At 45.3% G+C, this 24,693-nt stretch overlaps 1 protein-coding gene across 2 annotated transcripts in view; it reads left to right on the top strand.

Annotated features, from left to right (window-relative positions):
• The window catches only part of taok2a (TAO kinase 2a), a 48,988-nt gene extending 28,067 nt beyond the window's left edge, over positions 1–20,921 (top strand). The window contains exons 11-20 of one of the 2 annotated variants that reach the window (XM_060901852.1): positions 1,624–1,791; positions 1,927–2,133; positions 9,347–9,490; positions 9,838–10,074; positions 10,187–10,315; positions 10,952–11,155; positions 12,936–13,175; positions 13,966–14,187; positions 14,516–14,698; positions 17,249–20,921. In XM_060901852.1, the coding sequence (XP_060757835.1) occupies positions 1,624–1,791; positions 1,927–2,133; positions 9,347–9,490; positions 9,838–10,074; positions 10,187–10,315; positions 10,952–11,155; positions 12,936–13,175; positions 13,966–14,187; positions 14,516–14,698; positions 17,249–18,175 (2,661 nt within the window). In that variant the 3' untranslated portion in view covers positions 18,176–20,921. The remainder of the gene's footprint in view (positions 1–1,623; positions 1,792–1,926; positions 2,134–9,346; positions 9,491–9,837; positions 10,075–10,186; positions 10,316–10,951; positions 11,156–12,935; positions 13,176–13,965; positions 14,188–14,515; positions 14,699–17,248) is intronic. The other variant, XM_060901853.1, reaches the window with a different exon arrangement.
• The last annotated feature ends 3,772 nt before the right edge of the window (positions 20,922–24,693 follow it).

Genomic DNA, 24,693 nt, shown 5'->3' with positions numbered 1-24,693 from the left:
CGTGACATGGAGATTATTCCATATGACTTGGAACCAACGTGGAGTAGAGAAGAGTTGGAAAAAGAACAGGATAAGGACGAGTCCGTCGCGCTGATATTTACATCATTACTGTCACACAATTAAAACGTGCCAGATCAGGCAGCTGGTGGGTTTTCAAAATAATAAATACATGCGTGTATTTTTGTGATTTAAATCAGGGTTTCCACGGAGTCTTAAAAAGTCTAAAATTTGATAATCCTAATTTAAGGCCTTAAAAAGTCTAAAATACGAGCATATTTTGCATTGTAGGTCTTAAATGTAATTTTGTGAAGTCTTAAATCCTTACGTCCATTTACCCCATTCGCTTTTTTTTTTTTTTTGGTTAAATGCGTTGGTGATATTCATAATTAGTCATATAGACTAGGCCTACTTAGTATCAGTAGGCTACGCTGCAAACTACAAATGAGACACAGTGGAATCCGGCGTCTAGCCCGGTTGGCATGGTGATGCACAGGGCATGGTACGTGCGCATTTAGACAGTAGAGCCTAAAAGAAGCGAGGGAGATTGTCACGGTTTGTAGCAAAATGGGCAAATGCAAGTTTAACGACTGCTGGCTTGAACGCAGTGATTCCGTAGACTGGTTAAAACGTGTACCAAACAATCCGTTTGAGGCGTACTGCACATTGTGCAAAAGAACACTCAAACTCGGCACCCTGGGTGTAAAGGCACCGGAATCACACGCGAAAACGGAGAAGCACCAGGCTGCCCATAAAAGTCTGCAACATTCGTATGCCATCACTCAATTTTGTTCACCGTTGTCAGGTCCAAGCACATCTTGAGACGGTGTATCAGCTAACTCGGTGCGAACTGTAACGTTACAACACGCAAACCGTACAGAATCGAATGCCTCATCCTCAAGTGATTTGCGGGATGTCTTTGGCTCCACTGCAACTTAGTTCCTCATTAATGCAAGAGCGCACCCTAGGGATGTAATGAGTTCATCGGTGAATGATGATAAATTTTATTTTGAAAGTAATTCAGGCTCTTCCAGTTTTCTTTATTTTTTTGTGCGGCATAAGTCTTAAATTTAACCTGTTATGGTCTTAAGTCTTAAATTGAACTTGTTCAAGCCTGCAGAAACCCTGTAAATACATTTATACTGAGCGCATTTCCCACATAATCCTCACTAAGGTTTCGGACCGCACTACAAAATGGCGTCCACACTATATAGTGCCCTATATAGTGAGTAAGGAGGGATTTCAGACACGGAAACCTTCCGGCTTGATTACATCAGCATTTGGAAGAGGGCACGCGCGTCTTTTGACAATGTTGGAAGATGTTGATCACTTTGATTTCCGCTGTATGTTTTACTTCCGTCCTACGACGTCTCGGCGAATCTCGTTTACGCCTATTGCTTTGACATATGGACAGATGTATTACATAGCAGATTTCAAACACTCAACTTGCTATAACAGTGGCAAAATAGCTGTCAAATGCTTTCCTACGTTTTATAAAATGAGAGAAATAGAATTTTGATGATAAATTTGCCTTAAGTTCCACTTGAAATTTTCCATCATGCTAAGAGTGTCAGTTATTTGGTAGACGAGCTGCTTTTGACGTTCCACCTTGCTCTGTGCCTGCAGCATCGGTTCCTGTGCAGAGAACGCCCCCTGTCTGTGGTAATGGACCTGATAGTGCGGACAAAAGATGCTGTAAGGGAACTGGACAACTTGCAGTACAGAAAGATGAAGAAGATCCTCTTCCAAGAGACGCACAATGGCCCTGCCCAGGACGGAGGCGAAGAGGAGGAGGCATGTCTTTTCATGCATAAATATTTTCCCCCCCTTTCTTTTGCTTTTTATCTCCTTTCACTTTTTGCCCTTGTTTTCCGTTGTCTCACTCTGGGTTCTTCTTTTGTTGTGTGTGTGAACTTGTGTGGTTTTTAGGATGTGGATCAGTACTTGCTGCGGATGGGCACAGTCAACAGCATGGAGAGTTCTCACTCTGTACCCTCCATGTCCATCAGCGCTAGCTCCCAGAGCTCGTCAGTTAACAGCCTGGCTGATGGCTCGGATGACAGCGCTGAAATGGCCATGATGGGGGAAGGAGAACACACGGTCACTTCCAACAGCTCTATCATACACCGGCCCACTGTGAGTACACCTGTGTGTTTGTTTAAGCTGTGGGGTGAATTTGCATGTCGGCTGAGTGCGTTCCTGCTTTTGAATATCCAGCCGCAACGGTAATTTCTTAACGTCAGACCTGCCAACCTTTACGCATTTTGCGTAGCAGATACGCATTTAGACATCAAACTACGCTGCTACGATTTAACACTTCAAAATACACAAAAAGCCATTGATGGCTTTGAGTTCAAAGTAGAGCCCTGCACTCCCGCGGGACCCGACGCAAAGCAGTGCGGCGTGGGACAAATTTTGAAAGCTCATTGCAGGCGGGAGGGGGAGGTGATGAGCTGCAGTCCCGCTAACTAAAAACGTGTTTAAAATAAAATTTAAAAATTATTAATTTATGTCTATCATATATAATTTCTGCTGGATATTTTATTTGGCCCCCTCCTAGAACTGCCACCTTATTGTGGTGGAGGGGTTTGTGTGCTTGAATGATCCTAGGAGCTATGTTGTCGGGGGCATTATGCCCCTGTTAGGGTTTCCCAAGGCAGACAGGTCCTAGGTGACAGGCCAGACCAAGAGCAGTTCACCAAAAAACCCCTATGGAGAAAAAATCCAGGACCGTGACGTCGCCCGGTAGGACGCAGCCGGGGCCCCACCCTGGAGCCAGGCCCGGGGTTGGGGCTCGTATGCGAGCGCTTGGTGGCCGGGCCTTTGCCCATGGGGCCCGGCCGGGCTCAGCCCGAAGAGGTGACGTGGGCCCGACCTCCTGTGGGTTCACCACCCACAGAGGTAGCAGTAGGGGTTTGGTGCAGTGTGGATTGGGTGGCAGTCGAAGGCAGGGGCCTCGACGACCTGATCCCCGGACACAGCGGCTGGCTGTTGGGACATGGAATGTCACTTCGCTGGGGGGGAAGGAGCCTGAGCTTGTGCGGGAGGTTGAGAGGTACCGGCTAGAGATAGTCGGGCTCACCTCCACGCACAGCTTGGGCTCTGGAACCCAGCTCCTCGAGAGGGGCTGGACTTTCCACTTCTCTGGAGTCGCCCGTGGTGAGCGGCGGCGGGCTGGTGTGGGCTTCCTTATAGCTCCCCAGCTCAGCCGCCATGTGTTGGAGTTTACCCCAGTGAACGAGAGGGTCGCCTCTCTGCGCCTTCGGATTGGGGAGAGGGCTCTTGCTGTTGTTTGTGCCTACGGGCCAAATAGCAGTATAGAGTATCCGGCCTTCTTGGAGTCCCTGGGAGAGGTACTGAGGGGTGCTCAGACTGGGGACTCCATTGTGCTACTGGGGGACTTCAATGCTCACGTGGGCGATGACAGTGACACCTGGAGGGGCGTGGTTGGGAGGAACGGCCTCCCCGATCTGAACCCGAGTGGTGTTTTGTTATTGGACTTCTGTGCTAGTCACAGTTTGTCCATAACGAACACCATGTTCGAGCATAGGGGTGTCCATAAGTGCACGTGGCACCAGGACACCTTAGGTCGGAGGTCGATGATCGACTTTGTAGTCGTGTCATCTGATCTCCGACCCTATGTCTTGGACACTCGGGTGAAGAGAGGGGCTGAGTTGTCAACTGATCACCACCTGGTGGTGAGTTGGATCCGCTGGCGGAGGAGGAAGCTGGACAGACCTGGCAGGCCCAAACGTATGGTGAGGGTCTGCTGGGAACGTCTGGCCGAGCACTCTGTTGGGGAGGTCTTTAACTCCCACCTCCGGGAGAGCTTTTCCCAGCTTCCGAGGGAGGCGGGGGACATTGAGTCTGAGTGGACCATGTTCTCTACCTCCATTGTGGATGCAGCTGTTCGGAGCTGTGGCCGCAAGGTCTCCGGTGCCTGTCGTGGCGGCAATCCCCGAACCCGGTGGTGGACACCGGAAGTAAGGGATGCCGTCAAGCTGAAGAAGGAGTCCTATCGGGCCATGTTGACCTCCGGGACTCCTGAGGCAGCCGACGGGTATCGGCAGGCCAGGCGCGCTGCAGCTCGGGCAGTTGCGGAGGCAAAAACTCGGAACTGGGAGGAGTTCGGGGAGGCCATGGAGAAGGACTATCGGTCGGCTTCGAAGAAATTCTGGCAGACCGTCCGGCGCCTCAGGAGGGGGAAGCAGTACTCTGCCTACACTGTTTACAGTGCGGGTGGGGAGCTGTTGACCTCGACTGGGGACATTGTCGGGCGGTGGAAGGAATACTTTGAGGATCTCCTCAATCCCACCGTCATGTCTTCCACTGAGGAGACTGAGGCTGATGACTCAGAGGTGGACTCGTCCATTACCCAAGCCGAAGTCACTGAGGTAGTTTGCAAGCTCCTCGGTGGCAAGGCACCGGGGGTGGATGAGATCCGCCCTGAGTATCTCAAGTCTCTGGATGTTGTGGGGCTGTCTTGGTTGACACGCCTCTGCAACATCGCGTGGCGGTCGGGGACAGTGCCTCTGGAGTGGCAGACTGGGGTGGTGGTCCCTCTTTTTAAGAAAGGGGACCGGAGAGTGTGCTCCAATTACAGGGGAATCACACTTCTCAGCCTCCCAGGGAAAGTTTACTCCAGGGTACTGGAGAGGAGAATTCGACCAATAGTCGAACCTCAGATCCAGGAGGAACAATGCGGTTTTCGTCCTGGTCGCGGAACACTGGACCAGCTCTATACCCTTCATAGGGTGCTCGAGGGTTCATGGGAGTTTGCCCAACCAGTCCACATGTGCTTTGTGGATCTGGAGAAGGCATTCGACCGTGTCCCCCGTGGTATTCTGTGGGGGGTGCTTCGGGAGTATGGGGTTCGGGGCTCTTTGCTAAGGGCTGTCCGGTCCCTGTATGAACAGAGCAGGAGTCTGGTTCGCATTGCCGGCAGTAAGTCAGACCTGTTCCCAGTGCATGTTGGACTCCGTCAGGGCTGCCCGTTGTCACCGGTTCTGTTCATAATTTTTATGGACAGAATTTCTAGGCGCAGCCAGGGGCCGGAAGGAATCCTGTTTGGGAACCACAGGATTTCATCTCTGCTTTTTGCGGATGATGTTGTCCTGTTGGCTTCTTCAAACCAGGACCTTCAGCATGCACTGGGGCGGTTTGCAGTCGAGTGTGAAGCGGCTGGGATGAGAATCAGCACCTCCAAGTCCGAGGCCATGGTTCTCGACCGGAAAAGGGTGGCTTGCCCTCTCCAGGTTGGTGGAGAAGTCCTGCCTCAAGTGGAGGAGTTTAAGTATCTTGGGATCTTGTTCACGAGTGAGGGAAGGATGGAGCGTGAGATCGACAGGCGGATCGGTGCAGCCTCCGCAGTGATGCGGTCGCTTTACCGGTCCGTCGTGGTGAAGAAGGAGCTGAGCCAAAAGGCGAAGCTCTCAATTTACCAGTCGATCTACGTTCCGACTCTCACCTATGGTCATGAGCTTTGGGTAATGACAGAAAGAACAAGATCGCGGATACAAGCGGCTGAAATGAGTTTCCTTCGCAGGGTGGCTGGGCGCTCCCTTAGAGATAGGGTGAGAAGCACAGTCACTCGGGAGGAGCTCAGAGTAGAGCCGCTGCTCCTCCACATCGAGAGGAACCAGCTGAGGTGGCTCGGGCATCTTTTTCGGATGCCTCCTGGACGCCTCCCTGGGGAGGTGTTCCAGGCATGTCCCCCCGGGAGGAGGCCCCGGGGAAGACCCAGGACACGCTGGAGGGACTATGTCTCTCGGCTGGCCTGGGAACGCCTCGGTGTTCTTCCCGAGGAGCTGGCCGAGGTGTCTGGGGAAAGGGAAGTTTGGGCTTCCATGCTTAGACTGCTGCCTCCGCGACCCGGTCCTGGATAAGCGGAAGAAGACGAGACGAGACGAGATTTTATTTGGCATTAATAAACATTAAGATGCCTAAATTTGCGGATGTGGTCTAATCTCGCGTACGTTTCCGATTCCTTTCCGCTCTTCCGTGTTTGAGATCTCCGATCATGGCAGAAGAGCAGAGCTCCTCTAGTGAAGCTCACAGTGCTTCAGAAGTAAGTGCTGCTTTAAAAAGAAAGTGGGAGTGCGAGTGCACAAAGAGAATGCACATTCACCTGTTCATTCTCGGAAGTGGGAGTGCGAGTGCGCAAAGCGAGAGCTGTCGATCAAAGCGAGAGCTGTCAATCATGAGCACATGCAGCGCTCAACTTGGAATGTGTCAGCAGAATGTCAGAGTCTAAACAATAAACTTACAATAAACCTAACAATGCCACCTATAAATACACAACATGTAGATCTACATAACGTTATCTGTGCCATCTCACAGCAGTTTGCTTAGCTATTTTTAATCAGGGCAAATAGCCTTATAGCCAAAACTAGTATATGACGCTTTAATTTATGGAGATGCCTTTTGTTTACACGTGATTTTCCAAATGAGGGGTATTGCAATTTTATATTAGTCTAAATGAACATCTACACCAAGTTGCAAGCATCAGGGGAAGATTATGGACGCACCAAATTTGGCTTAACGGTTATTTAATGGTGAAATGCCGTTCGCACTGTCAGCCAACTTCGGGTTGTTTCTCTGAATTCCGACAATAAACGAGACCATCCGAACACATCTGAAAACATCGTGGTTTTAACTGTGTTGGTTCAGACCAAGTTGGTACTACAGCTTTGGGAAACAGTCGTTTTTTGGATGTTAGTTAGTTCAAACTTGCATCGTACCATATTGGTTTAATGCTAACTTGGTTGGTTGTTTGGGAAACGCACCCCTGAACGTGAGCTGTAGATATTTATGCTCAAATCCACTCAAAGTAGGGGGCGGGGCACCATCACGCTGTGTCTTTTAAATTATATTAATTTCTTATAGGCCTACTTGTATTTCCTATGTAAATGTGAGGAGTGACATATAAGCTATGTACAGTATTCTTAATATCCACTGTAGATTTTGGTAGGTGTGTTGGGTATCTCTGTAAAGGCTCAGCTGCGCATGCCGCTTGGCAACGCGCACCCTCGCTACATGCGCTAGGTGAAGGATTGGTCAGTGGAAAGCTCAGCTAAGCTCAGCATGTTTAATTCCCCAAGCCAATGACAAGAACTTTGGTGAGAAATAACGAACGTCTGCATCACGCGGGATTTGTGGGCGGGAGCGGGACAAAATATGGCGGGCGGGAGCGGGACTGAAAATCATAATTCTTTGCGGGAGCGGGACTGAAAATTGTGTCCCGCGCAGACCTCTAGAAAGATCTTTAATATTCCGGTTCAACTGTCTGTGCATTCGCGCACTAGGCAACTCGTCTATGGGTGTAACCGCATTAACCAGCAACCTGTAGAGAAAAGAAGACTTCGACCAATCACAGCGCTAGTTTTAAACTCTTCAAATAGGCCTAGGCTATGAGGCTAAGCGGAGAGCCGAGGAGCCGTCAAAACGAAAGTAACGACATTGATTTTCATCCCTCTCGGTCGATCTTCATACTGTGACTGGTTTTACAAGGGAGGGCGGTGCTAAACACCATTTCGAAGGTAAATGGGCAGGGCAAGGGTATTGTGAATAAAGCAAGGACAACTGTCCTAACGTCATAGTTCAAAGCACAGTGTTCCGCCTTATCTGAAGGAAATATTTGTTCCAGCTTGTTTTGATATTTGACCCAGGCTTCTCAATCCCAAAAATATTGCATAGCCTAAAGTGAAAATGTAGTAGCCTACTGACGTTTCCATCCAGTCAACCGATAGACGCGTTAAAATCTTCTGAACTAGGCTACTCTTGCATGTGAGATTCAATGAGCAGCGCACGAAGTGTTTTCATGCAAGTGCATGTGGTGGATGATGTGTGTTTGTGTATGTGCGTGCCTTGTAGTTAATAATACACATGACGTCAGATGAGGATGCTGACAGAGAGAGAGGTTAGCAAATCTAAAAAGAAGCGAGTCTATGCCCCTCAGAAGTTCCTAACGAAGTATCAAGATCAATGGCCATGCCTCCGCCCCTCTAAACTGCCTAATCGTGCGTTTAGCACAGTGTGCAATTATGATTTTGACATTAGCCATCAAGGAAATACAGGTAATAATATTGCTAACATAGAAATGCTTGCATTTATATACATAGGCCATTATTTTTTCCAAATTAGGCCAGGTCAGTGAATATGAATATTATAAAGGATATGTTATTGGATGGCGGCACGGTGGTGTAGTGGTTAGCGCTGTCGCCTCACAGCAAGAAGGTCCTGGGTTCGAGCCCCGGGGCCGGCGAGGGCCTTTCTGTGTGGAGTTTGCATGTTCTCCCCGTGTCCGCGTGGGTTTCCTCCGGGTGCTCTGGTTTCCCCCACAGTCCAAAGACATGCAGGTTAGGTTAACTGGTGACTCTAAATTGACCGTAGGTGTGAATGTGAGTGTGAATGGTTGTCTGTGTCTGTGTGTCAGCCCTGTGATGACCTGGCGACTTGTCCAGGGTGTACCCCGCCTTTCGCCCGTAGTCAGCTGGGATAGGCTCCAGCTTGCCTGCGACCCTGTAGAACAGGATAAAGCGGCTAGAGATAATGCGATGCGATGTTATTGGATAGGCCAGAGTAGCCTATAATTTATTTTCAGTAAATTTTTCTGTAAGTGTGGTTATCAGTTTGCATTTACTAAATATTAATATTTAAAAAATATATATTTATATAGGTACTCTGGAATATTCACTTTCGATGTTTAGTGTAGCCTAGTTCAAAGTGTAGCGAGGAGCAACAGAATCTCTTTTATGGTCAAAACTAAATTTATGAAAAAAGGATTGTGTGTGTGTGTGTGTGTGTGTATTTTGCAGACTGCTGGCGTCTGTTTTAAAAGACATAGGCTATAGCCCTTTTGGTTTTTCTGTTATCTATACAATATAATGCTAAATGTCAAAAGGGACATAGCATGCTATTTGGGATTCTTTGTTGTTTATAATTCCCAATGTATTTAAGACACAATATGCCAAAGGCAGTACATTTATCCCTTATCTTGAAGTTTAAGGTCTGTATAAAGGACATATTTTTTGGGCACAGTTGCCTTGTGCCAAATGTCTTGGTGAAAGCATTGGAAATATATTCATGCCTTTTCATTAAAAGAGTTCTTGTTTTCTTCATAGTCTACTTGTATGTTGAATAACTAGATATGGTGGTGAGTGGGAACTCTGTGCTTAGTAACACATTGTTCACATGCTCACTCATTACAATCAATACTGATCAGCAAATGTGCCTGACCTCACGCCGTGCTGCGCCACACCACCGCGATAAGTTGCTACTCAAAATTTTTTTCCAAGGTTGGCAGGTATGTAACGTGTACGTTTTATTCCTGGGTGTGCGTGAATGGCAGGGTCCTGACAATATCTACGATGACCCATACCAGCCCGAAATTGACTCTCAACAGCCGCAGCAACAGCAGGCGACGTCAGGAGCTCGCAGGAGAGCACACTACCGCAACCGTGACCACTTTGCTACCATTCGCACAGCTTCACTGGTAAGAAACCATGCATACTCTGAGTCGTTACCAAAATAGCTTTAGATGTCCCAGTGGTTGCTGATAATTAACGCTTCAATGCTAGCAATACATGTTTGCTATGGTTTTGCTCATGTCATTTTATACTGATAATCTGGCAATGCAGATTATTAGTACAGTGGTCCCTGGGCTATCAGGCAACGTGTGTGACTTGTCCAGTGAAGTGATGTGTATTTAAGTATGCATGATGCTTAGTTACAGGGTTTACCTTAAACCTATAAGCCAGCAGAAATCTAAAGGGTGGAAAATAAAACCCGGTGGTTTTCTTGGGCAATTTTTGAAACGCCCATATCTCGTTTCCTGCTTAGGTAACACGGCAAATCCAGGAGCACGAGCAGGGCTCAGCACTGCGCGAGCAGATGACCGGCTATAAGCGCATGAGGCGACAGCACCAGAAGCAGCTGCTGGCATTAGAAAACAAACTCAAGACTGAGATGGATGAGCACCAGCTGAGGCTGGACAAGGAGCTGGAGAGCCAGAGGAACAGTTTCAGCAGTGAAGCTGACAAGCTAGCCAAGAAGCACCAGGCTATCCTGGAAAAAGAGGTGAGAGGTGATGTGTTACGGTATGAAGGCTTAGAAGAAGAGGTCCTCCGAGAAGTTCTTTCCATTTTAGACAGGAATGAAGGTGAAGATGACCAGCGTTCTATGTTCTCAGACTAAAGCTGCACAGACTGAAGAAAAGAAGTTCCAGCAGCACATTCTGGGCCAGCAGAAGAAGGAGCTCACCAACTTGCTGGAGTCTCAGAAACGCCAGTACAGGCAGCGCAAGGAGCAACTTAAAGAGGTAAGGTTAAACTTGGGTGCCTTCTGACTGCTTTTCATTTTTGTAATATTTCTGCTTGTGTGATTGAGAAGAAATATGGAAAAATAAGGAGATGCAGTGATCTAACTTTTTTTTAATGTGATTTGGGTATCGACTGATAACCATGCATGCTTTCTCCAAGCTTCTGTGGATAGGGCCTGTTTGATGTAGTATGGATAAAGACAATTAATGTGATTTTTAGATTTCTCTATTATGGAAAAGGGTCAGTAGGCCAAGTGTGGGTAAATGAATTTCTGAGTGATCGACAGTTCTACCCGGAGGGGCGGGGAATGCATATACTCTACTATCGGGGGGTAATCAGTCACCATTTCACAATATCTCGTATCCCTTCATATGTTATCTGGAGAGGACAGACGGCCCATGTGATGGAAACACCCAGGGGTGTATCAGTAACCTTCTGCAATGTCCAAATCTGTCAAAGGGTGCTTTCCCTCCAACATTTTATCTATAATCTACAATCCTTGAATGTTGTACTGGAGATTTTATTCATTTGTCGTGTGTGTCTCTAATACACGTGCTACGTTGTTAAAATCAGTAAAAACATTGTTGGGAAAGGGGGGGGAAAAAAGAAAACCCTTTGTGTGTGTGTGCGCACAGGAGCTGAGTGAGAACCAGTCCACCCCTAAGCGGGAGAAGCAAGAATGGCTGGTGAGGCAGAAGGAGTGTCTCCAGCAGTTCCAGGCAGAGGAGGAAGCTGGTTTACTGCGGCGCCAGAGACAGTATTATGAACTCCAGTGCCGACAGTATAAAAGGAAGATGCTGCTAGCAAGACACAACCTGGAGCAGGATCTGCTCCGAGAGGTGAGACATGGCCAAACTCAAGGTCACAAGATTGGCTGTATTTTAATTTCATAAGGAGATCTTTTATCTGAAAGAGGGGAAACGGTATGTCTGGTATCTTCCAGTGTTGTAGTCGAGTCCCTAAACCTCGAGTCCGAGTCCAGTCTCGAGTCCCCAGTGTTCAAATCCAAGTTGTCATTAAAAAAAAATTTCGAGCTGAGTCGTGTCCACTATTGATCTGAGTTGAGTCTGAGAACAAAACTCCAACCGCACCATTTGACGGTGGCTGTTTTAGCACCATTAACGTTAGTTTGTTCCTGAACATGATGTATGAACAGGTCAATGTGCATTCTCTTTGCCAGGGAGTGTGAAGTATTCTGTCCGAGATGGTTGGGAGACGGATGTAAGTGCAGAAGGTGCATTTATTAATACAAGTGAAGACAGGTCAACAATCCAGAACGGCAGGCAAAATCATGAAACGGGCAATAGGTTGAGCGACGCACAAACAGGATATCAAAGACGAGAAACAGGAAAACAAACAAGGAAATAAGGCTCGGTAATGTCAGCAGTGTAACTCAATACTTCGCAAAGCAAATGTGTTTTCAGTTTTTATATAGGCATGCTGATTGCTCCTTAATCCTGTGCAGGTGCAAGTCATTTACAGTGCGCACATGCTGTCCAGAGTGCGCCCGAGAGTATCTTGCACGCACACCAAGGTGTGCAGGTGTGACACTCTTGCACGAATTTAGTACAAAAATTAATGTACATATGCCAAATTGTCATGTTATAAAAAATAAAGGGAAAAAAAATCAGTCCTTGTCTCCAGTTTACAAGTCCGAATGCAGTTAATGCTCGAGTCCAGGTCAAGTCACAAGTCCTTAAAATTAGGGCACGAGTCAGACTCGAGTACTGGGCAATTCCATGTAAATGTCAACCTCACCATGCAAAAATAAAGCAACATGTAATACATCAAAACCACTCCCAGAGATATCACCTAGGCCTGTATTTTACAGATGTGAATAAGTTGAACCAATTTGTAACCAACCTAATGTCACTGTCAGTCTTTCTTATAATGTAAAACCCAAGCTAAAATCAACTATGATCATGTACAATTCTATATTATTGCCACAAGCCACAGAAATGTATGCTAAAATCCACCAAACAGCAAAACAATAGCCATCCTAAATATTATTTAAGAACTTTGATAGTTTTAGCTGATATTTAGAGAGTTTTTCAAAGGGTTATGGTGGTTAAATTGCTGATTTTCTAAACATATGCCATGTCTATTTCAGACGCGTCACATCCATAACGGAATTTCGTCACATCCATAACGCTGACTTTTCCTTCCGAAACTCTGCATGAAATACAAAATATTTTAAACAAAGATTTTTTAATATTCACCTTGGACCCCTCTATCAAATGGATATCTCCATTTCAACATTAGGTTTACAATTTCACAGAGTTTGATAAAAATGTACAGTCACCCAAGAAAAGTGATGATACTTTTTCTGTCACGTCCATAACGCATCTTTTATTGGTGTTTTCTGGCATGCCCTAGATGTACTATGGGAATTGTTCTTGTTCTATCACTTCTCCAGTATGGTACAGCCTTAAAATATGCAACACCTGTTTAAAAACTGGGAGACAAAACATGCACTGGGTCATTTGTTGCCATTTTGAGTTCGTGTCACGTCCATAACGCTGGAATTGCTCTACTACAAGCCTGGTGTCTTCTGTGATGTGCAGCAGGTGGGCCTTGTACCCTCCCTTTATCCGTGTGCCACGTTGTGTCTCCCTGTAGGAGCTGAATAAGCGGCAGACTCAGAAGGATCTGGAGTGTGCCATGTTGCTGCGGCATCATGAGTCCACTCAGGAGCTGGAGTTCCGTCAGTTGGGCCTGGTGCAGCACACACGGGCTGACCTTATCCGCACACAGCACCAGAGTGAGCTGGCTAATCAGATGGACTACAACAAGCGGCGTGAGCAGGAACTCCGGCAGAAACATAGCATGGAGGTCCGTCAGCAGCCCAAGAGCTTAAAGGTAGGAGAGAGCGAGCCCTTCAGAATGCGCGCGTGCGCACAACCTGTGGTTCTTGTTTGTGTGTGAGATGCAGATTTTCTGACATTCTTCAGGATTTAAAAAAAAATAAATCTGATAGGAAATCTGTCACTTGTAACTACTTTACAAAATACAGCCCCAGTTCCAAAAAAGTTCTGTGTAAACTGTAAATAAAAACGTGATAATTTGCACATTTTTGGGAACTGTCATTGAAAATAGTACAAAGACAACATTTCAAATGTTGAAACTGAGGTTTTTTGTTTGTTTGTTTGTTTGTTTGTTTGTTTTTTAATATGCTCGTTTTGAATTTGATGTCGGCAACACGTTTCAAAAAAGTTGGGACAGGGGCATGTCAACCACTGTGTTGCATCACCTCTATTTTTAACAACGCTCTGTAAACATTTGCGAACTGAGGAGACCAACTGAGAAATGTAACATTCTTGCCTGATATACAATTTCAGCTGCTCAGCAGTTCGGGGTCTCCTTTGTCATGTTTTGCGCTTCATAATGTGCCAAATGTTTTAAATGATGCCTTGAGGCAGGCCAGTTTAGCACCTGGGCTCTCACTACAGAGCCATGCAGTTTTAATATGTGCAGAAAGCGAGTTGGCATTATCTTGCTGAAAGAAGGAAGGCCTTCCCTGAAAAAGATTTGGTCTGGATGGCAGCATATTGAAATCAGCTCTGAAATGTGTATCATTTAGCATTAATGATGCCTTCCCAGATGCGCAAGCTACCCATGTCATGTGCACTGATGTGGTTTTCTTTTCCAGACTAAGGAGCTCCAGATCAAGCGGCAGTTCCAGGACACGTGTAAAATTCAGACACGGCAGTACAAGGCCCTGCGGAACCACCTGCTGGAGACCACACCCAAGTCAGACCACAAGGCTGTGCTGAAAAGGCTAAAGGAGGAGCAAACACGAAAGTTAGCCATCCTTGCTGAGCAGTATGACCACTCCATAAATGACATGCTGTCCACACAGGCTGTGAGTAAGGCAAGGAGAGACCACCTTCTAACATATACTATATGACACATTAGATATCATAGCCACATGATAGGTGCTTTTAAAAACTGCTCAGTGACTGCCATCATGAGTGAGGATTGGTCTTTTTCTGAGTAGGTGGAAGTGACTTAATTTGTGCAGGAGAAAAGCAGTAATAAGCCGTGATGGTAATTTGGTTAGTTTGTATTACTATGGCAGTTACAGTAGGTATTAACTGGAATAATGGGTCACCACAGATAATATCCACATGCTGCAAATGCCACTTCTGGCTTCAGAATGTGTCTCTACTGACATCCTGCTTTTGGGCTCACCCTTGCAGCTGCGGTTGGATGAGACACAGGAGGCGGAGTATCAGGTGCTGCGAATGCAGCTGCAGCAGGAGCTGGAACTACTGAATGCGTACCAGAGCAAGATCAAAATGCACACAGACACACAGCACGAGAGGGAAGTCAAAGACCTGGAGCAGAGAGTATCCATTCGCAGAGCGCTGCTTGAGCAGAGGGTGAGGAGCACATACATGCACACGGACATTATACATCGTATTTCACAACTTCTTTTTAAGGAATTCTTTGTTTGCAACAGACATCACTTCCGGTAGTGAGCCGCCTCGTTATGTATTCAGGTTTCCAGCTGACTGGCAGGCATCATGTTTGTTTAGTCGCTTTGCAGTAGTTTCAAGTGTTTCGCCTCCAGATCATTGCTCTGTATTTGGATGTTCAAACCGATCAAATTGAGAAAAAGACAAGCGGTATTATAGGATACCAAAAGAAGTCGTGCACAAGGGTGAAAGAATGAAAAATATTTCAGACATCGTGAAAAACGGCTCTCAAAACTTTCACTGTTTGAAAGGAATTGCGAGTCCACATGCTCATGTTTACAGCGCTCATTTTGTTAAAGATGCGTGCATCAACTTTATGTATCTAAAATCAAAATGTTAAATGAGTTTTCTTGCATTTTGGATGTCATAAAACAAACCGTTGATGAAGCTAGTTTGTAAGTCGGCCTCGGTTGAAACTCGCTTTTATTTTTTATTTTTTCAGGTTGTCCAATGATGTCAATTCATAAGTCTGAGCTACGGTTAAAATGTCAGGAAATAAAATGAAAAGTTATCAGTGCAAAAATGCCTACAACAGCTCCGACTTGAATCCCATGTTACACTTCAGCTTGCGTAACTTGCCTTCACAAAAATAGACAATTACACTACATTCACACTGCAGGCTGAAGTGACTCAAATCCAATTTTTTTTTCGCCCATATGTGACCTGTATCCGATCTTTTATTGACAATATGAACGACACAGATCCAATTTTTTCAAATCCGACCCAGGCCGTTTGGATATGTGGTCCTAATTCCGATTCCTATCCGCTCTTTTCATATGCGACTTCAGTCTGAACCGCCAGGTCGCATTCATCCGACTTACACGTCATCAACAAGCCACAAACGTCACTATTCTGCGCTGAAGTAGGCGGCGGGTCTCTCAAAAAAAGTTACAACAACATGGCTTTGATGTTCCTTTGAACGGAGGTTGCAGTCACTACCCCGCAGAACGCCTGAGCCAAAACCCTTGCCCTCTTCCTTCTCAACCTCCTCCTTAACATCAGGCTATTGTGCATGTTCTGGCTCCGTCGCAACAACAACTGCATCATCGCCAGGTACTCCATGCTGGCTACTGTCATACACAGGAAACTTTAGGTTACTTCTGTAAACACTGGCCATGCTCACTGCGTGTGACGTCGTCGTATCCTGCAATGCGCATGCGGAACACTTTTAGGTCGCTTTTTGTTCATACCGAGGATCACATACAAGTCGCATATATTTGTTAATGTGAACGACCTCACAAAAAAATCGGATTTCACAAAAAAATCGGAATTGAGCATTAAGCCTTGCAGTGTGAACGTAGTGTTATTGCCCTTTTGAAGTCTTACTCCAACGTCATGAACCCAGCTACGAACGGTTATAGGTTTCGAGACTTTTGAAAGCTTTCATTTGAGTCTTTCACTACGTTCAGACTGCAACCTGAAACGACCCATATCCGATTTGTTGTGAAATCCGATTTTTTTTGTTAGGCCGTTCACATTACCAATTATGAGACTTGTATGCGATCTCCAATATGAACGGAAAACGACCCAAAAGTGTCCCGCATGCACAAATTGACACGTAATAAGCACATCTACGTAATGCGTAAACAAAAAAAAAGCGCGCTCTTCAAGTTTGCAAGTAAAGCATGGAGATGAGGCGAGACCTAGCGATGTGGTTTTTGTGGCGGCGGCGGAACTCACACAATCTGATTAATGTGGGCAGCAGACTAATGAGACCGAAGGTGTCAAATTACTGGAAAATTCCAGAACAATCTTATTATCTTGTAATACAGGATGGTTTAAGTTATAAATCAGTTATAGAAACTGTTTTGTTTAATCAGGCTAACAGATCAACATCCAGGTCCCTACCAAATCCACCATTAGCTTGATCAATTCTATAAAAGTCTATTTAAATTCTGAAAACTGTACAAATGTTGTTGTTTTCCACCAAAGAGGCGGGATTAGCCAACACAGAATAGTGATGTTTGTCTCTTGTTGATGACGTGTAGGTCGCATGAATGCGACCTGTCCGGTCAGACTGCAGTCGCATGTGAAAATATCGGATATGCATCGGATTTAGGACCACATATCCAAGCGGCCTGGGTCGCATGTGGAAAAAATCGGATCTGTGTCGTTCAGATTGTCAATAACAAATCGGATACAGGTCGCATATGGGCAAAAAAATCGGATATGGGTCGTTTCAGGGTGCAGTCTGAACGTAGTCTTAGAGGCAATTTCTAAAATTCTACGAAATCTGACAGGCTTGTAGATTTGAGCCTGGTACTTTGCCTACTCTGCACAAGTGTCCTGTTATTCTAGCAAAGGTCAAAGAAGGGCAGCATTCTATGCTGATTCTTTTAAAGAATTAAACCTCTGAAATGTGTTTTCACATGGTGGTGGATGGGAGGTAGGGTTATTGTCATGTTGCGTGAACTTCTAAAAAAATTTTTTCCCCCCTCTCCTCCTGTCCTCTAGATTGAAGAGGAGATGCTGTCCCTGCAGAATGACCGATCAGAGCGAATCCGAACGCTGCTGGAGCGCCAGGCTCGAGAGATCGAGGCCTTTGACTCTGAGAGTATGCGTCTGGGCTTCAGCAACATGGCACTAACCGGAATCCCAGCTGAGGCCTACAGCCAGGGCTACACTAACCCACCCTCATCAGGTTCGGGCGGTTGGCCATCACGCCCTGTACCCCGCTCAGGCAGCCACTGGACCCACGGCGTCCAGAACTCTGCAGCACCGCCATCCTGGAGGAGCCAGAACAGTACTCCAGCGTTCAGCCGAGGGGAGTCTATATCCATCTCGAGCCGTGAGCGTGAAAGGGACGGAGATAGGGATTTTGACACTCCAGTATCACGTGGCCTGCCCAGTTCTCTGTCCTCTGCCTCCTCTTCCTCATCATCTTCCTCTTCATCTCATCATCGCCTACATTACCTGGCTCAGCAGTACCACCATCAGAGTACGCCGCACCTGTACCGCGAGCGTGAGCGAGAACGGGAAAGGGAGAGAGATCGGGAGCGTGAAAGAGAGTGGGGGGGCAATGGAGGAAGCCACCGCGCGTCCTCTTATGCTCATGGCCACTCGCGCCATCTTTCCAGCCATGCGTCCTCGCAGTCTCTGGCTCTCCTCCCTCCTCCTCCACCACCTCCACCAGTCTCTTTTTCACCCTCATCTCCACCATCATCCTCTTCCTCCTCCTCATCTCAGGGTGGCTATGGGGGGAGGAGTGAGGGTCTGGTAGTCAGGGGCCCCAGTTTAATGGCCCTGAGGAACAGCCCAGGGCCACTAAGGAGGACGGCGTCAGGAGGAGGGCCTGGTGGAGCAGCCGGGGATGGAGGGTTGAGCCGCAGCACCTCCGTCACCTCCCACATCTCCAATGGTTCCCATCTCTCCTACTCTTAGTGCGTAGGCATGAAGCGTTCACCTTAATCCACAGGAGATCTACTGGAGTTGTATTTTTAGTATTTAGAAGGCTGATTTACTCCTTTGGTTAGTGTTTAGTGTGGAATGAGTGATCTTTATTCCACTCCTTTAACTGTAATCAGGTGGCAGTACAGTAGTTCTAGCTGAGGCTGCGACTTTGGCTCGGAGTAGTGTTACATACAGCAAATGGCAGACATCACCTATACTTTTGGTAGATTGATAGACCTCAGGGTTACTAAGGGAAGGTTGGGGCTGGGGAATGAAAGAAAGGGAGAAGAGTGTAGCAAAATATGAAAGGAATGGTAGGTGCTTGAGAATTGGAGATGAGAAGTGAATGTGAGCAGTGCCAATACTGTAGGGCTGGCGACTCATCCGGTCATCCAGTGGCTCTGCTGGGGGATACTTGTAGTCCTGGGATCAGAAATTCAACACACTACCTCCAGCTTTTGCTCATTTTGCAAAGATAAGTGCTTGATCTGCTTACTGTGGAGTGCTAGCACCCCTTCATAACTAACACTACACAAGTAATAAAGCGTCAAGATCCATAGAACAGTAACCGTTACAGTCTACAAACCTTTTTTTTTTTTTCCCCCCCAACCCTTGAGCAGATGGAGAATTCCTACGAGCCTCCATCAGCAATTAAAGCTCCAAGCAAGAATTGCTGCAATGTCAGTTTTCAGTATCGCAAATGTAGACACTACATCACCAGACACTACAGAGCCCATTCTGGTGCTGTTTCAGCAGTTCCTGCTTCGAGACTTTTATGCTCCAGGATTTATAGCAGAACTGTTTGAATGTGAGCTTTACTATTGAAGGAGGGGCGGTAGTGTCCGAATCAGCATGGTGTTGGTTTAAAGGCATTAAACTAACAAACTGGGAGGGTGCTTAAAGAATGCCATGTAGTTATGTATATAATAAAACTCTACTAAAAACATACCGGTCGTTAAAATGCACATTTGTATTGGGGACAAGGAGATTTGATTTTATTTTTAAAGCCATTCTTACGTCGCACACTGCCATCCAGAGGCCTGCCTGACTAACCGAAAGCAACCCCGTCCACTGCCCTTATATGGGCGTGCTGCCAGTTTCATTAGCTCTGGCTGAGCAATAACTGTTAATGACCATTGTTTGTGGTTGTGTTACATAGTAATACACACCTGAGGTGTTTTGAGTATATTGCGAAGGGCAGTATATAAGTCAATGCATCCCCTTGTCTCAGTTTACAAAGGCAAATGTATATTTGATGTACATGTCCATAAGAGAGCTGATTGCAGTTCAGTGCATCGAAGGCTAATGTACAGAGGCCATTTGTATACAAACGTACACACACTGCACATTTATATAAGAGTGAGTATATGTGTATTATACCAAGGTTTAAGATTGTCCACTGTTAAACACTTTCGACCTATATTGTACTTGTATAATGTGTGTGTACATAAAAGCACTAACTCTTGTATAGGATAATCATAGTTTTGCTATGGAAACTAGTAATTGGAAAGTAAGAAGTGGGGAAAATACTGTTATTTCAACTACTGCAGTTGTAATATTTGTTATTCAAAACTAATTCTTTTGCGCTTTTTTTTTTTAATTATTTTAAATTTTTCTTTCTTGCCAATGTTGACCACTAGTTGGAGAATGCAAGTGATGTTACTGTGATGGAGAACTTGAGAAGTCTCATGGTTTTTTTTTTTTTGTTTGTTTTTGGTTTTTTTTAGGGAAAGGGCAAAAAAAAAAAAAGACGACCTATCCCAGCATTCCTTATGTCTCAGGGTAGGAGTCTGTTGAGAAGTGCATTGAAGGGATTGTAGTATTTTAGAGCCAGTATTAAATGTGTACAGGATGTTTTAAGAGAATTTTAGTGTATAGAAAGTTTCTAGATAATTGTGTGTGTTTACACCACATCCAGCATGTTTTGTGACGCCATTTTGCGCTGGGATGGGGTCCCCCATCCCCCAAATTTCTGGACAACCTGAGCTGTTTACACTGATAAGCCAAACGTATTGCATATTGTCCCACGGAACAGAAATTGTCACAGTAAACTGAAGCAGGCTACATGCTGCCAGATCCGCACAGGCACCAGCGTTTACTTGAATGTGATTTCTTTATTTTGAGGTGCAATACCATACATGCAGTGCGTGCCTGGCTTTTTTTTTTTTTTTTTTTTTTTTTAAAGCATCCGTTCTCTTCTGCGTCTTTCATGACTTGATATCTTCAGTCAGTTAGTTTTTTTTTTTTCTTCACTTCTGTACTGTAATCTGTTTACTGTTGCAAAAAGAGAACACCTCCTGAATCTCTGTAGCTTTGGCCTGCTTCCCTCCATTTTGCGTTACAGCAAAACATGCTGGATTCATAATGGTGTCAGAACTGAAGGTGGAGTTTCCAAGCCTGGGTAGAGCTGAGAGGTGGGACTGGTTAGAAGAATGTGTGCTAAAATTGTCCCAATTTTGCTGTTGTAAAGGAAATTGGGACAGCTGATGTCCAAGACGTGTGTGTGTGTGTGTGTGTGCGTGCGTGCGCGTGTGTGTGTGTGTGGATACGCACATGATGGAGTATGTCCTCAAGGGACGTTTGTATGTAGAAGCATGTTTAAAGAAGTGTTTCTCACAGAAGTGCTATACATAACGAGGCCAAACTATGTTCAGGTTTAACAAGAGCAGGAAATCTCAAAAATGGGTGAGAACTTGTACAGAATTCATTAACAAGTCATTAAAAAGGTTACAAATTTCATGTTTGTCTTTTGGTCATTTGTTTTTCATGTCTCATACTGTTGTGCATAACGTGTAAATGTGTCTCTTGGTCTTGCACAGGACCAAAATAAACTATTTAATATCAAGATATTAATGCGTCAAGACCAGGGAAGCGGTTTCTGTTTTACAGCTTTAAATGCATGTGTAACCTTGCAGGCAATGCCCAAATTTTATTATTTTTTTTTTTTAATATAAAGTTTAGTAACGCGCACCTCTTAAATCTATCATTTACGTGAAAGCTGCACTCTCGGTGTATAAACCAATTAAATGCACATTTACATACAATGGCTGCCAAGGGGAGAAAAAAAAAAACCCTAGGACAAATCTGCACAACAATCTATCATATAGAACAGGGGTGATTTTATATAACGTTGGGTGCATGTTCACTCACCCCATTACTGTGGAATCCCTGAATTAATTATTTTGGAAAGAGATCTACAGTACCAGTCAAGTTTGGACACCCCTACTTATTCATAGGTTTTTCTGTATTTCGACGGATCCTTTAATTTGCCATACTGCATATTCAGAAATCTAAGGTTTAAGTTGACCCTAGTTCCGGCAGTACAGTGAAGTGTAAAATAACCTCATTCATCTCATTATCTCTAGCCGCTTTATCCTGTTCTACAGGGTCGCAGGCGAGCTGGAGCCTATCCCAGCTGACTACGGGCGAAAGGCGGGGTACACCCTGGACAAGTCGCCAGGTCATCACAGGGCTGACACATAGACACAGACAACCATTCACACTCACATTCACACCTACGGTCAATTTAGAGTCACCAGTTAACCTAACCTGCATGTCTTTGGACTGTGGGGGAAACCGGAGCACCCGGAGGAAACCCACGCGGACACAGGGAGAACATGCAAACTCCGCACAGAAAGGCCCTCGCCGGCCACGGGGCTCGAACCCGGACCTTCTTGCTGTGTAAAATAACCATTTTGACTATATTTTTTACTTTGTAGAACAATACTGAAGAGATCAAAAGTATGAAATAACACATGGAATTTTGTGGTAAAGTGTTTTGATATTTTAGATTCTCAAGTGTCCACCTTGATGCTTAAATGCTTTTCAATTAACGGGTATCTTATCAAAAGTTAATTAGTGCAATTTCTTGCCACCCACCTTAATGCATTTGAGATCTCATCTCATTATCTCTAGCCGCTTTATCCTGTTCTATAGGGTCACAGGCAAGCTGGAGCCTATCCCAGCTGACTACGGGCGAAAGGCGGGGTACACCCTGGACAAGTTGCCAGGTCATCACAGGGCTGACACATAGACACGGACAACCATTCACACTCACATTCACACCTATGGTCAATTTAGAGTCACCAGTTAACCTAACCTGCATGTCTTGGACTGTGGGGGAAACCGGAGCACCCGGAGGAAACCCACGCGGACATGGGGAGAACATGCAAACTCCGCACAGAAAGGCCCTCGCCGGCCCCGGGGCTCGAACCCAGGACCTTCTTGCTGTGAGGCGACAGCGCTAACCACTACACCACCATGCCGCCCGCATTTGAGATCAAATAGTAAATAATACAAATACAGTAAATAGCCCTATTCCATCCATATAATGTAAAGAACTGCTCAACTAAGTAAAGAGAAATGACATCCATCATTAAGACATGAAGTGTCTTAATAAAAATAAACGCTGAATTAGAAAGTGTCAACTTTTGACTGGTACTGTAGTTACAGCATTAAATTTTCAGATTGCTCATGAAATGTTTGGCTATATTTTGCCCTCCATTGGAATAACATTATCTTTCAATTTGAATATTAACAGCTTTGCAAGCACTGACTGTAAAATACCACAATTCTGTGATTAGCCTAAGATGGTGGAACTGATCGTCCAATCAACCTGTTACAGTCCACAATACGGTTTTAATTCAGAACACGGATTATAGTGTTAACTGATGAGTAGAATTACATTTATTGGCTGAACGATCTGCCCCACAACATCCACAATGAGTCTGCGAGGAAAGGTCAGTGAACGTCCGCATGTGCAACTGTGATTACAGTCCCACCAGCAACATAAGGAACCCTCAAAAGAAACAATTATATAACGATCAGTGAGAATATTTCCCAACACACAAATAAGGTGAAATTTATATTGTATTGGACCTTTTCTCATGAACTAATAATCCGGTTCTATATTCACACGACGAGTGAGGAAACATAGTGATGACATTACAAAGCAAAACCAGGTTCCTGATGTTTCCATGGAGACCAAAGGATGTTCAGTTTTAATTACAGGTTATGTGTGAATTCATGTAACCAGTTGTGAATAATACTTCTCATCTCATCATTATCTCTAGCCGCTTTATCCTGTTCTACAGGGCTGCAGGCAAGCTGGAGCCTATCCCAGCCACGGGCGCAGATAGAGGGGGGGACGGGGGGGATTCGTCCCACCCAGATTTAAATTCACCTCGTTCGGTCCCCCCCACTTATAGGGAGGAAAAAACGTCTATGCTGTCTTTCTTTGCATAAGGCAAACCTCACGGAAAAATCAAAAGACTAATTACCATTCGGTTTATTGAGGTGCACAGCAGTACATACATAGCTGCAACTGCGCAGACTGCACAGGTTGCGAGCTCGAGCTTGGTTGCTATGGTTACCCACAAGTTTGACAGGCATATCGGGGATAGCTCCTAGTTCAGGACCCCAACACGGCATGATGAAGGGTGCCAAAAGGCAGAAAACGAATGCATCGTTTTAAAAAAAAAAAAAAAACGACTGTAAGTAAACTGTGCCTTACTTTATCATATCACCTTGCAATTTTTTGATAGTCTGTTCAAAGTAATGTCGTAGTGAAAGTAAAATCGTACGGAGTAGAGATGCCTTTCTGGTAGCCTCCTTCTTTCGGTGGCAGCCTGTAGATACAGTGCTCAGAAGGCAGTTTTAATGTTTAATCTGGCGTTCCCTGCCATAATTTCAGTGAGCATATTGTTTCATAAGGAAACTTTGCGAAGAGTTGTTGACTGACTGCCGCTCACGCAACACACAGGCATAGTTAGAAAGTCAGGATGCACTGGTTTACACTTTACACACACACACACGTAGCCCAGCCTCTCGATATGTTTAACAGTTGGAACTTAGCGGTTTTAAAACTAGTTTTGCAATTTCTGCGCGTGATGATAATGTGTAAACTTTGGATTTCCATAGGCTATGTTAAAATGTTATCATTGTCCTGGCCTGCAGGTAGTTCCTGGCAGTGAGGGAGGTGAAATAACATGTATACACACTATCGTTCAAAAGTTTGGGGTCACCCAGACAATTTTGTGTTTTCCATGAAAAGTCACACTTTTATTTCCCACCATAAGTTGTAAAATGAATAGAAAATATAGTCGAGACATTTTTCGGGCCATTTCGAGCATTTAATCGACCCCACAAATGTGATGCTCCAGAAACTCAATCTGCTCAAAGGAAGGTCAGTTTTATAGCTTCTCTAAAGAGCTCAACTGTTTTCAGCTGTGCTAACATGATTGTACAAGGGTTTTCTAATCATCCATTAGCCTTCTGAGGCAATGAGCAAACACATTGTACCATTAGAACACTGGAGTGATAGTTGCTGGAAATGGGCCTCTATACACCTATGGAGATATTGCACCAAAAACCAGACATATAGTCATTTACCACATTAGCAATGTACAGAGTGGATTTCTGATTAGTTTAAAGTGATCTTCATTGAAAAGAACAGAGCTTTTCTTTCAAAAATAAGGACATTTCAAAGTGACCCCAAACTTTTGAATGGT

Source organism: Neoarius graeffei, chromosome 20 (assembly GCF_027579695.1).
Source record: "Neoarius graeffei isolate fNeoGra1 chromosome 20, fNeoGra1.pri, whole genome shotgun sequence".
NCBI lineage: Eukaryota > Metazoa > Chordata > Actinopteri > Siluriformes > Ariidae > Neoarius > Neoarius graeffei.
Note: the sequence above shows the minus strand (reverse complement) of the source record. Positions and strands in the feature narration are given on the sequence as shown.